The following is a 12844-nucleotide window of genomic DNA, read 5'->3' as shown; positions in this document are numbered from 1 at the left end:
GATTTAATCGTATGATGTAGTATGACAAAAAAAAACAAAAATACACACAAAACAAACACAAACCGAATATTAGATTTATATTTATTAATCGTTAATCCATGTGATCTATATCGAAGTTGTTATAGACATCATATAGTCCATTGCGAGATACTATAACTCATTCCTAATACATTTTATTATCGTTATCATTTTTATTTTTATTATTATTATTATTATTATTATTATTATTATTATTATTATTATTATTATTATTATTATAATTATTATTATTATAATTATTATATTTTTTTTCTCATGCTTTTTCATCGTTTGCCAGATTAAAAAGGGTACTTATATAACGTAAGGTGATTAAATTTAAATGAACGATTGATAAACAATATATTATAATTTGACGATTACATTATAATACTACGGGAACTTAATTATTTAAGTATTGTATATCTGAATGAACGTATATTGATACATTGTAATTATATAATTATCATATTTAAGATATGAAATTTGATTTAAATGAAAATTTGAAAAAGGACTCGTTCTTTGAATTGGATATAAACTAATTTCGATTATAAGAGAAAAGTGACGAGAACAAAAAAAGAAAAAAATAAAGGAAAAAAAAAGAAAAAAAAAGAAACGAGAAAAGAAAAGAACAAAAATAAAGGGAGAGTTAATGAAAATAAATTAAAACGTTATTGTTTCCATTATGAAGATTTTTATGTCGTTACGTTTATATAACGCGTTTATTATTCGAATTGTTAAAACTATTAGCCAAAGAATTTATTAGGCTATATATATATATATGTATATGTATATATAAATATATATATATATATATAATATATAGACGAGAGGTATATACAAATGGTATTGTGAAATTAGAAACATTAATGTAATGATTCAACGATGACGACAACACAACAACTAAAAGCTACTTCTTTTTATTTATTTATTTATTATATATATATATATATATATATATTTTTTTTTTTCTTTTTTTTTTTTTCTATTCATCGATTCCAAATATATTCGAATACTTAGTATTAAAGTATTCAATTTTCTAATTAACGATAATGAAAAAAAAAATAAAAAAATAAAAAAAAACCATAACAACATTAACAACAACAACAACAATAATAATAATAATAAATATCGACGTTATAATTGTATCTCGAATTTTGTAATGGTACGTGCATATGCATATACACATACATACATACTGACATACATAAATAAATAGAAACGCGTAAAAATGTGCTTTTCCTGCGAATTCTTTTCAATAATAATAATAATAATAATAATAATAATAATAATAATAATAATAATAATAATAATAATAATAATAATAAAAATAAAAAAAAAATAAAAAGTTACGAATTTCTTCAAGCAAACCTTAGATACGATCCACGAAAAAAAGAAAAAAAGAAAAAGAAAAGGCGCTACGAGCGTTTTTAAAAAATCAATTACACTTTTACAAAAACTTTTGAATCGACAAATTATTTCATTTTTCGGAATTGTTGAAAATTACGAGAACTTGATTGAAAATTGAAGAAATAAAAAGGGAAATTATGATTGAAAAGATCTCAAGAACGAAAATTGTGAAAGATAAAAATTTTTCTTTATATATATATATATCACCTGATAAACTTTCAATCCATCCTGGTATTAATATTAATTTTTATTAATAATAGTAACGTTTCGCATTTATCTGTTAAAAAATCATCGAAAGAGATACTTTAGATAAGAGAATTCTTATTAAATGGTGAAACAAATTCTACCGATTTATAATTTATATCTATCAAAAAGGAAAAAGACGATCGTGTAAGAGATAAATATCTTCGTATGAAAAAAAAAAAAAAAAAAGAAAAAATCAGATATAATAAATTATATCTTCGATTATTTCATCTTGAAGTAAAAATAAACTATTGTATCGATATCGTTCCGATGCCCCCCACCACCGCAACCCCTCCCCCTTGCACCCTTCTATCAGATTTTAATTCGATAAATGTTAAATTTATATAATGCAAAATTTCAGGGAAAAAAGAAAAGAAAGAAATGACGTTCTATAATTTTTTACGTACAAAATAATACTTTTTCTTTATCAAAATTCTTTATCATAGGAAATATATCGGAATAATTTCCAACGTATCTCAATCATTTCGTTCTAATCTCGTTTCTAATATCTCGATACAGTAAAATCTTTATCATACATATAGATTGATAAAATGGAAAAACAATATAACAAAGATGAAAGATTCATAAGCGAAGAAGAAATGGAAAGAACGGCCGACGTTGATCGAAAGAAAAAGAAGGAAGGAAAAAAAAAGAAAGAAAGAAAGAAAAAGAAAGAAAGAGAAAAAAAAAAAGAAGAACATGACACAAACGAGAAAAGGATTTGTCATCGAAGGAAATCCAATTATAATTACGCTCATCGCTTCTTCTCGTTCATCCTGTCCCCGCCCTCCCCACCCACCCTCCTAGCCATCATTAAACGCACAATGACGTCATGTCGCTTCAACCTTCAACAAATAATAATTTAATATCTCGATGATGAAGAAATAATAATGCTGTAAGTTAAATTATGATGTACGAAAAGAGTAATGAGAAGAAAAAAAGAACAAAAGAAGAAAAAAAAAAAAGGTAAAAAAAGAAAAAAAGAAACAAAAATACGTATAAAAAAAAAAAAAGAAGAAGAAAAGGGAAACAAAAAAAATAAGAAATTTATAAGAAGAGATCTAGAAAATTTTCAATCGATATTATATATATATATATATATATTGATGCGTCATATTGTCAAGTGATTTTTCAGAAGTCCCCCGGAAGTATCAAGAGTACTCTTCGTAGAAACCATATCTCTTTGACTACCACTACGACCTCTATGTATGATTAAGGTAGATATTATTCTACGTGGATAACGTTCCAATCCAAGAGTTCTCTCAGTTTGTTCGTTTAACGAGCGAAGACACGATAAAAAGCTCATATATTTCGTTAACTTTGCCGTGAGTTTCCACGAGATACGGAGTCTTGATATTATATATAATCGTCCATCATTGTTCAATTGTTACGAGTTTGTTTATTATAATATATATATATATATATATATATATATATATATATATATATATATATATATATATATATATTATATTCATATAATATTTACTTTATAAATAAGAAAATTATCTTTCTAAAGGTGAAGAAAAGAATATAAGCAAATATCCAAAAAAGAGAAAGGAAGAGAGAGAGAGAAAGTACATATCGCAGAAGAATATCACAATTTCAAGTGCAACAGGTAGGAATACTAATGAAAATTATAAATATATGAATTTTTAAGAAAATTCATCGTTTCTGGACTATTAATATTTTCTAAAAAACAAAACAAAAATATTCTTTTCATCTTCCGTTGTTTTCTTTTCCTTTTTTTTTTTTCTCTCTCCTTCAAACGTACGTAAAATAATATATTTTACTTATAAAATATATGATTTATTATCATTTCGATCTGAAATTAAAGTCATGATTTATCGTACGATAATTATTTGTACTAACATATATCATGATTTATAGATAAGAATTAAACTCGGTTACATGACTCATACATATTGTTTTTTGGAAAAAGAAAAATAAAGAAAAATTTGTATATATATATATATATATATATATATATATATATATATGTATATATAAAGATTCCGATGAATCAATTATGTTATTGCGTAAAATAAATGTCATTTGAGAATAATATATGATATTTTCTAAATATGGAAAAGGAGAAAGTTTTTATAGTTAATGATAATGATATCAACAAATTGATTTACATATATACATACATATATACATATATATATATATACTTGAATCCTCTTACCATTTTGAATTTTTTTTTCTTCTTGCAGCGAAAAAAGATCTTCTCTTTTTTTCCTTTCTTTCTTTCTTCAATTTTTTTTTTTAAAAGCCATTCTAAAAATTCATTGTGCCCAATTATAACATGATAGAAATAAAATTCTAACCTTGCAATTATCTACTATTTAGATCACATTTTTCAAGATATTCTTTTATTCACCTCTGATCGATCGAATCAGAAATAAAAAGTTAAATATTTTTTGTCACCTGTAACAACAAAATAATATATAGAATTTCAAATATTTCTTAAATTGATTATATTTTTTCATTTAACGTTTTATCGAAAAAATTGACCTAAGTCATAATCTGTAATTATCAATTTACTGACATTATTTCAATGACATTATTTCAATGATATTCGTCCACACGAACTCGAGTTAATACTAATTAATAAATAATTACTAAATAGTCACGTAGACGTACAATTTGACTTCATTGCCTATAAGATCGTTTAACGAAATTTAAATTTACGCTGTATTTTTGAGATGAAACACAATGGATGCTGATTGGTTATTTGTACGTTTGCAATGGCGGAATACGTGTGGAAGTAAATATTCATGAATCTTTGGTTAATCGTAGATTCTTAAAATGAAAAAAAAAAAAAAGAAAAAGAAAAAGAAAATGAATGTTCGAAAATGTTTAAAAATCATAACAAAAAGAAAAAAAAGAAAAAGAAAAAACAACGACACTTTGATCAATAAAACACAAAGAATATATTTTCTTAATTTGTTCCTTTTTTTTTTTTTTTTTTTTTTTTTTTCAATATCGATCGTGCTACCTCTAATGGGCGTTTCGAGAACGATCGATTTTTCGTCAAGATGGAAAACCTAACAAAGATAAAGAAGATAAATTGACGATAATGATAGTACATAGGATGATTTATCTTATCACTTATCGTCGTTGTATAATACACGCTAAAGATTAACGAGAAAAAAAATATCATCATAATCTTGGACAAGTATTTATTTTCTTTTCTTTTTTTTTACTTCCTTTTGTTTATACTTTCTTTTTTTCTTTTTTTTTTTTTTTCTCACGTTCTATTACCATATGAGAAACTCAACTTTCTTCTCATTTGTTAAACAATTACGTGTCAAAAAAAAAAACAAAAAAGAAAAAAAAAAGAAAAAAAAATAATTATAAGAACAATTATTAATTCGATCGTCGATAAAAGCGACGTTTTAATCTTTGCTTATGTTTCAAGACAAACAGAAATACTGTATATTTATAACAATAGAAATTTTGCAACATATTAATATAAAGATGTGTTAACGATAAATAAAATATTTTTATAATTAAAACGTATTATACTGGAATAAAAATTAATAATATTAGATTGGAAACTATGAAACGGGCGTTGAATGAAAATAAAAAACGTTTCATAATTTCCGTTTCATAGCTTCCAACCTAATAGCAAAATGTGATCTATAGAATAATAATACTCGAGATTGAGAAAGGCAACGTCGCAATATCATTTAAATATCAAATTTCATTCGTTATTTTCACGAATATAATATCTACGTCGTTCGTATATACTGTTATAAGTCATCGTAAATATAGAAACACTTGTTGCGTCTTCTGTGGAAGGAAAAAAAAAAAAAGACGAGTTTGATCAGATCTTTAAAAACAACGTTTGATCAGATCTTTCTAACATTCATAATACCAATTTACAGATATTTATCAATTAAAAAGTTAAAATGAGTAAAGATGCACCTCCACCTGGATTTGTTCCACCTCCTGCATATAACTTAAGTGGTCCACCACCACCAGTACCACCACAACAACATCAGAGTATGTAACTTTTTCTTTTTTCAATCTTATTGATTTTGTTTTTAATTAATTCAAATGATTTTTCATTTATAGATGTGATAATAGTGCCTGGTACCTCTTTTGGGTCAACTACACAACCAATGACATGTCCATATTGTGGAAGTAGCATATCCACTTGTGTGGAGAGCGAATCTAACACAAAGACACATTTATTTGCTCTGTTACTTTGTCTTGTCGGGTAAAATCATCTTTTCTAATTATTTCATTCAGTTAAGGGATATATTAAATGATTGAAAATATTATTTACTTTTTTGTTTTGTCTTATTTTTTTTTTTTTTTCTTTTTTGTTTCAGATGTTGGTGTTGTGCACCCATACCCTATTGTATGGATAGTTGTTTAGTACAGAAGCATTATTGTCCATCATGTAGAGCTTTCTTAGGACAATCTAGCAATTGATTTGACTTATTAATACAGAAATACATGCTGCTCTTCCTTTTGTCATTCTTTTATTGTCTTATCTATTTTGAATAGATTGAGAATCTATTTTATCTTTTTTTTTTTTTTTTTCTTTTATTTTTCTTTTATTTATAAATATATATTCCTAAATTGGAAACTATAAAGAAAGTTCTATTAATTGTGAACAATCGTGCCTTCTATCTTAGAAATACAATATCTAACCTTTTTGAATATCTTAAATATATAAGAATTGAAAAATAATTGTATATCCATAATGATAGTATATCCATAAGTATTGTTTGTGAATAGGTAATTTGTTATGGATTCCTATTAATACAATTTCATATACAAAAAATAATGAATTTCTACTTAATGTATAGAACCGTAAATTTGCATTCAATTTTATGATACTGTTAATGATTAAATATAAAAATTTGTTATATGCATAAAAAATAATATATATATATATATTAATAATTTACATAAATATTTTAAATATATAATATAAATTAATAATATATTAAATATATATAGGCATAGTTTAACTAACAAATTCTAAAGATTATTTCTGTTTGTATACTTTCTTTATTATTTTGATACGATAAATGCATACATGTATATGTGTGTATATCTATATATAAATGGACAATGGCAGTATGACCAAAAATTTTAATTAATTATAAAACTAAAAAAGCTCTGACGCACAATATATTAATGCCAGCTATATTTTCTGTAAGAGTATTTTTTTTTATTGCTTTTTAAATAGATCACTTAATTCATTTATAATCTTTTTTTTTTCTTTCTTGAATAAAGCATAATTTTTGCAATATTAATCTTAGAATGAAACAAGTTATATTAAAGAACGTATAATATTGAAAAATTTATTCCCTTAAAATATTATCTTCTAGCTGTTACACAAATCCAATCCTTTTCTTTGTCTCCAAACAACAACGTTAATTTATAAAGGGTGTGACTATTTAATAAAAGATCATTATTTGATATCGTAATAATAGATTTACTATGTTCTAATAATTCTTTTTTCATCAATGTCAAATTTTGTAAATAATTTGGTTTGATTAGATTCATAATATACGATATTAGATTGTATATAATATTATGATTATTTATAATAATAATTTTTCTTTACATAACTCGTCGAGAGAGATTTTTTTAGATGAAAGAATTTATAGGAAATGAAAGAATTTTAGGAATACAAGTTATTCGATTAATTAACACCTATAGAGAGAGAGAGAAAGAGAGAGAGGGAGAGAGAGAAATAGATGATCGTGTCAGAGATAAATAATGCATTCGTATTAAAAATTAGATAAAATTTTTCTTCGATCATTTTATCTTCCAATAAAGTTGCACAACGGCATTGTATCAATAAAATCGTAACAAGAAAATTTGAACGATGAATAAAACCCTAAGAGGAAAGAATCTTAATCGAAGAACATCCTACTCCTGTTCCTTTTTACTCCCTTCAAATGCGCAATGACGTCATGTCATAAAAAAAAATTCGTGAATGAGAGAAATTGAGAATCGAACAAAATGATTCAAAAGGTAAAGGATCAAAAGGGAAAAAAAAAGAACAAAAAAAAAAGGGAAAATAAATAAATAAATAAATAAATAAATAAATAAACAAATAAATAAAAATCAAGAAAAGAAGAACATTGAATCGAATTGAATCGAATTGAATCATACTGCTTCGTAGATACTAATCAAGTTTTTTTCTTTTCTTTTTTTTTTTTTTCTTGATTTTTTTTCCCCATTGAAAAATGTCTTTTTTCTTTTTACTCGATACATTGTAAGAAATAATCAATCTTGAGTTCAGTCTGTCTGTGAACAGTGAACAAGTAATAAGTGAATCGATGTTTCTTTAGATTTATCTAATAGTTTTATGAGATATCAAGTCGTGATACTGTATAAAGTAAACATCGGACTATTACGAATCTGTATTATTATATTCATATAATAGTTTATGTTTAAATAAGGAATTTCTCTAAAGGTAAACAAAAAGGATAAAAGAAGAGATTTAAAAAAAAAAACATATATATGAGAGAGAAGAGGAAATACGTATTGTAGATTCACATCGACTTCAAATGCAATAATTACGTATCTAAGGAGAGTTATGAATTACGCGAATCAAAAAAAAAAAAAAAAAAAAAAAAAAAAAAAAAAAAAAAAAAAAAAAAAAAAGGAAAACCAGTTTTATTGGTTTACGCAATTCTCATTTTCATTTCAATGAATTTACGCAATTCTCATTTTCAATCAATGAATGATAAAGTAATCGTGCATCGTCTTTATGTTCGTTAGTTATTTATAATTTTCACATATATTTTTCTTTTTTTTTTTTTTTTTTTTTTTTTTTTTAGAATATATACACAAAGAGATTCATTTATATTAAAAATGAATCTTCAATTTAATGACGCAATAAAACGTTATCGTCGTCGTCGTCGTCGTCGTCGTCAAACGAGTATAGTTTGGATAAATTTATAGAATTTATGTTTTTTTAAACAACGAGAAGGAAAAAGTTTTCCATAGAAAATGAAATGATATCAATGAATTGATCCATATATATATATACGTATTAGGATGTCTAATCATTTTAGAATTTTTTTTTCATATGCGTTTTCTTATTTCTCGTAGGAAATAAGACTTTTTTGCTCTTGTTTTGTTTCTTGTGTTTTTTTTTTCTTTTCCTTTTTCTTTTTTTTTTTCTTTTTTCAACGCTTTGTTACGTCATCATAATTCTTAGAGAGCCATTGGTTTTGTCGTCTTCGATGAAACAGATCAAAAATAAAAATTAGATCACGTGTTATCAAATATTTGAAGAACAAAGAGAAATGTTAGTATTTCAAAAACTATGAGAATTATTTCTTGCGCTCATTATACTTTTTAATCTAACATTTGACATTATCGTTTTAATGATATTCATGTTATTGTTTGTATTAATGGTAAATAATTAAAAAATGATCAGGAAATAATACATTTTAATTATATTTAGATCGTATTAAGTTTAAATTTGCTCCGGTATTTTCAAAATGAAATTGAATGCTCATTGTCTATCACATTCATTTTGAAATGGCTGATACGTGAGAAATTTATTTTAGTTTTTTTTTTTTTTTTGGTTAATCGTAAATTTTTAAAGAGAATGAAAAAAGGAAAAAAACTAGGAAACTTTGTTAAATCGTACCAAAAATACACGATCATAATCTAATTAATAAAACACGCGACAAAACGAATATATTTTCTTAATTTTTACTATTTCAACATCGATCAACGCTGTCTCTATTGTTAATGATGATATAGGGTGTTTTATTTATCGCTTATCGTTGTTGTGTAACATACTATGATTTTTAAAGGCTAAAGATTAACGAAGAAAAACAATGTTATGATTATCTCTGAAAAGATTTTTCTTGTTCTTTTTTAAATATAAATATTTTTATATTTAAATAATTTTTTCTCACTCTTCTAACAGATAAGAAACTCAGCTTTCTCTCATTTGTCAGCAATTATAAAAATAACAAAAAAAAAAAAAAAAAAAAAAAAAAAGAAGGGGGAAGAGAAAAGAGAAAATAATTATTGGAATGATTATACATTAATCATCATTAGATTGACGTTTAATTTTCTTAAATTTTCTTAAATTTAAGAAAATTTCATTCGACATTTTCTCAAATGTATTATGTCATTTCTATAAATCGGTATAAGCATCGTGAAATAATAAACACTTGTTATGTCTTTTGCGAATCATCGAACAAAGTTCAATTCGATCTTTCTAACGTTCATAATTCTATTTTATAGATATTTATCGATAAAAAATCAATATGAATAAAGATTTACCATCACCTAATTTTATTCCACCCCCTACTTATTACGGATATGCACCACCACCACCACCACCACTACCACCACCTCCACCACCGCCACTACTACCACCATTATCACCACCATTGTCACCACCACTACGACAGAGTATATTTTTTTTCTTATTACATTTTTCTTAGTGCATTTTGTTCTAATCTGATTAATTAATTAAACGATTTTTAATTAATAGCTGTGGTGATTGGAGCAGGTTTTGGATCACAACCACGATTAATGATATGCCCACATTGTGGTATACAAATATTAAGTGAAATGGAGACCGAAGTAACCATTTCGGCGCACGCAATAGCACTTTTTCTTTGCATAATGGGGTAAGATCATATAAAATCTCTTGTAATTATTTAATTCGTTAATAAATATGTTAAAATATTGAAAATATATATATTTTTCTTTCCTTTTTTTTTCCTTTCAGATTGTGGTGCTGCGCACCTATACCTTATTGTATGGATAATTTTTTAAGAAGGAAACATTATTGTCCATCATGTAAAAGTTTCTTAGGACAATCTAACAATTGATTAATCATACAAATACTATATCTTATTAGAAATATATCCTATTCTTTCTACGTTCGTTCCTTTATTATCTCTTATCTACTTTGTGATTGAAAATGTATTCGATCTTTTTTATTAATAAAAAAAAAAAAAAACAATCCATTTTACAGTCTTAACTATTTTATAAAGTAATTAATTCATTAATACAATTTCATATACAAAGAATAATGAATTTCTTTACTTAATATATAAAATCCAAGATTTATTAAAAATAAAACTTTGTTATATTGATTAAGAATAAATAATTTATTCAATATTAATATATATATATATATATAGGTATAGTTTATTCAATATATTCTAGAGACAATTACTTGTATACTTTTTTTATTATTTTGATACGATGAATACATATACATATAAACATATAAGAGTATTGTTGATACAGAAAAGTATTTTTTGTAATTAAATTCGTTTTTTTTTAAATATCAGTTCCTATTGTCCATCATAACTATATTTAATCTTTTTCTTATTATCTTTGTTAATAATGATTAATACAGATTGATAATTGATTTATAGACGTCTGATAATTATTGCTTATAAGGCTTCTGTGTGATCAAAAGTACTTGCATAAGTAATACAAGACATGTATTCCATTTTGATTCAGGTTGGAAACTTTTTTATAAGATTGCAGAATATAATTCTAACAATGGCAGTGTGTAATAAAATGTTACCTATGATAGAGTGAGAAACAATATATATATATATATATTTATGTATTTAAAGGGATTATTAAATTATAAAAGCTTTAACATACAATACACCAAGCAATTTTCCTGAAAGAGTATTTTTTATTGTGTCTTGGAAAGACTATTCAATAATATATGTACAATTTTTTACCGAGTATAGCAAAGTTTTAACAATATTAATTTTAAAAAGGAATAGATTATATTAAAAGATATATAATTTTTAAATATCTATTCCCATAAAATATTACCTCTTGGCTGTTTATTCATAGATCCATTTTTCAGCCCAAGATGCCCAATCTATCAAACTATCCTTTTCTGTGTTTCCAAACCACAACTTTATTTCTTTATCCGCAGATTCGACCGAATCAGAACCATGAATTATATTACGTCCAACCTGAAGACAAAAGTCGCCACGAATCGTACCTGGAGCTGAATTCTTTGGATCTGTTTCTCCAAGCATTACTCGTCCAGTTTTCACAGCATTTAAGCCTTCCCATACCTTATGAAATAATATTTATTAAATTTAAATCCATTATCATTTATACTCGTTTATGATTAATACATAATATAATTTTATAACATTTATTTATAACATAATATTTTAAACATTTTATCAATTATTTACCATAGGTACAACTGGTCCAGAGCTCATATATTTTACAAGACCAGGAAAGAAAGGTTTGGACGATAGATCGGAATAATGATTCTTTAAAAGCTCTTCGGTAGGCTAATAGAAAAGGAAAAAACAATTATCAAATTAAATATCTAACCAATGTTGAATAATCAAGCATTAGATAATATATATTGTAACGCATATCTATTTGAAAAGTTGGCATATATTGGCACATATTGATATTATATATATATGTATATAATTTTATACATATAAAGAACAACAATATAATCGAGTCTAATTTTTTTTTAATTAGATTTAAAATTCATAAAATATCTACTTTATTTCGTGCTTTCGACGTTATATAAACGTTAATTATTCTCAATGATAAAAAAAGAAAAAGTCAATCGGATAAAAATGCCGGTGTCCACGTGGAGAATCAGAGAACGGATTCTGCGCTTTCAAAATGTAATTAAGAGGGCACACAAATCCAATTAAACTTACCCAAACCATCTTAAGGGCTACAAGTTTGTAACCCTTTTCCTCGAAACGTTGAATGATTTTCCCGACGAGTCCACGTTGGACTCCATCGGGTTTAATCATGATGAAGGTACGTTCTTTAGCGTTGGCCATTATGTACTCGCAAAGGAAATGAATGAAGGTCAGCAGAGAACACACAAACATAGATCTTCGGACAAAATTTATAAGAGAGGGAAAGAACTCGTGATCCGCATTGCGACAGTATGGTGGGAGGTATGATATTGAGGTTAACTCACTTTTACGACGCTTCGGGCGCTTGTATAGAAATGGATTAACCGATGAACGCTTGCGCATGAACATCGAACGAATTTTCTCTCTCTTTCTCTCTCTCTCTCTCTTTTCTTTTTTCATTAATTTTTTGCTTTCCTTTTTCCTTTCTTTTTTTTTTTTTGTTATTTATTTATTCTTTTTCTTCCTTCGAAAATCTTTTATAATTCTAAGATTCGATATCA

At 25.2% G+C, this 12844-nt stretch overlaps 3 protein-coding genes across 8 annotated transcripts; 2 read left to right on the top strand and 1 right to left on the bottom strand.

Annotated features, from left to right (window-relative positions):
- The first annotated feature begins 2879 nt into the window (after positions 1–2879).
- On the top strand, positions 2880–6955 carry LOC124426055 (lipopolysaccharide-induced tumor necrosis factor-alpha factor homolog). 5 transcript variants are annotated; one of them, XM_046967301.1, is made up of 5 exons: positions 2880–2993; positions 3188–3286; positions 5565–5682; positions 5755–5899; positions 6015–6955. In XM_046967301.1, the coding sequence occupies exons 3-5, from the start codon at positions 5589–5591 to the stop codon at positions 6115–6117; spliced, it is 342 nt and encodes a 113-aa protein (XP_046823257.1). In that variant the 5' UTR covers positions 2880–2993; positions 3188–3286; positions 5565–5588; the 3' UTR covers positions 6118–6955. The 5 variants fall into 5 exon arrangements, with proteins under 5 accessions (XP_046823257.1, XP_046823261.1, XP_046823260.1 ...); XM_046967304.1 differs by lacking the exon at positions 2880–2993 and adding an exon at positions 3036–3054; XM_046967302.1 differs by lacking the exon at positions 2880–2993 and adding an exon at positions 3041–3061.
- Positions 6956–7934: 979 nt separating this feature from the next.
- On the top strand, positions 7935–10652 carry LOC124426054 (cell death-inducing p53-target protein 1-like). The gene is made up of 4 exons (XM_046967300.1): positions 7935–8122; positions 9919–10089; positions 10172–10310; positions 10412–10652. Exons 2-4 carry the CDS (start codon positions 9942–9944, stop codon positions 10512–10514), a joined length of 390 nt encoding a protein of 129 aa, XP_046823256.1. The 5' UTR covers positions 7935–8122; positions 9919–9941; the 3' UTR covers positions 10515–10652.
- Positions 10653–10860: 208 nt separating this feature from the next.
- Positions 10861–12572, bottom strand: LOC124425836 (nucleoside diphosphate kinase). Of its 2 annotated transcripts, XM_046966802.1 has the most exons (4): positions 12357–12572; positions 11865–11966; positions 11488–11738; positions 10861–11224 (listed from the first exon to the last, which is right to left on the bottom strand). In XM_046966802.1, the coding sequence occupies exons 1-3, from the start codon at positions 12534–12536 to the stop codon at positions 11499–11501; spliced, it is 522 nt and encodes a 173-aa protein (XP_046822758.1). In that variant the 5' UTR covers positions 12537–12572; the 3' UTR covers positions 10861–11224; positions 11488–11498. The 2 variants fall into 2 exon arrangements, with proteins under 2 accessions (XP_046822758.1, XP_046822757.1); XM_046966801.1 differs by lacking the exon at positions 10861–11224 and having other exon boundaries at positions 11322–11738; positions 12357–12569.
- Between the last annotated feature and the right edge of the window lie 272 nt (positions 12573–12844).

The sequence above is a fragment of the Vespa crabro genome, chromosome 8 (genome assembly GCF_910589235.1).
Source record: "Vespa crabro chromosome 8, iyVesCrab1.2, whole genome shotgun sequence".
In the NCBI taxonomy this organism is placed as follows: Eukaryota; Metazoa; Arthropoda; class Insecta; order Hymenoptera; family Vespidae; genus Vespa; species Vespa crabro.
This window is presented reverse-complemented; position numbering and strand designations above follow the sequence as displayed.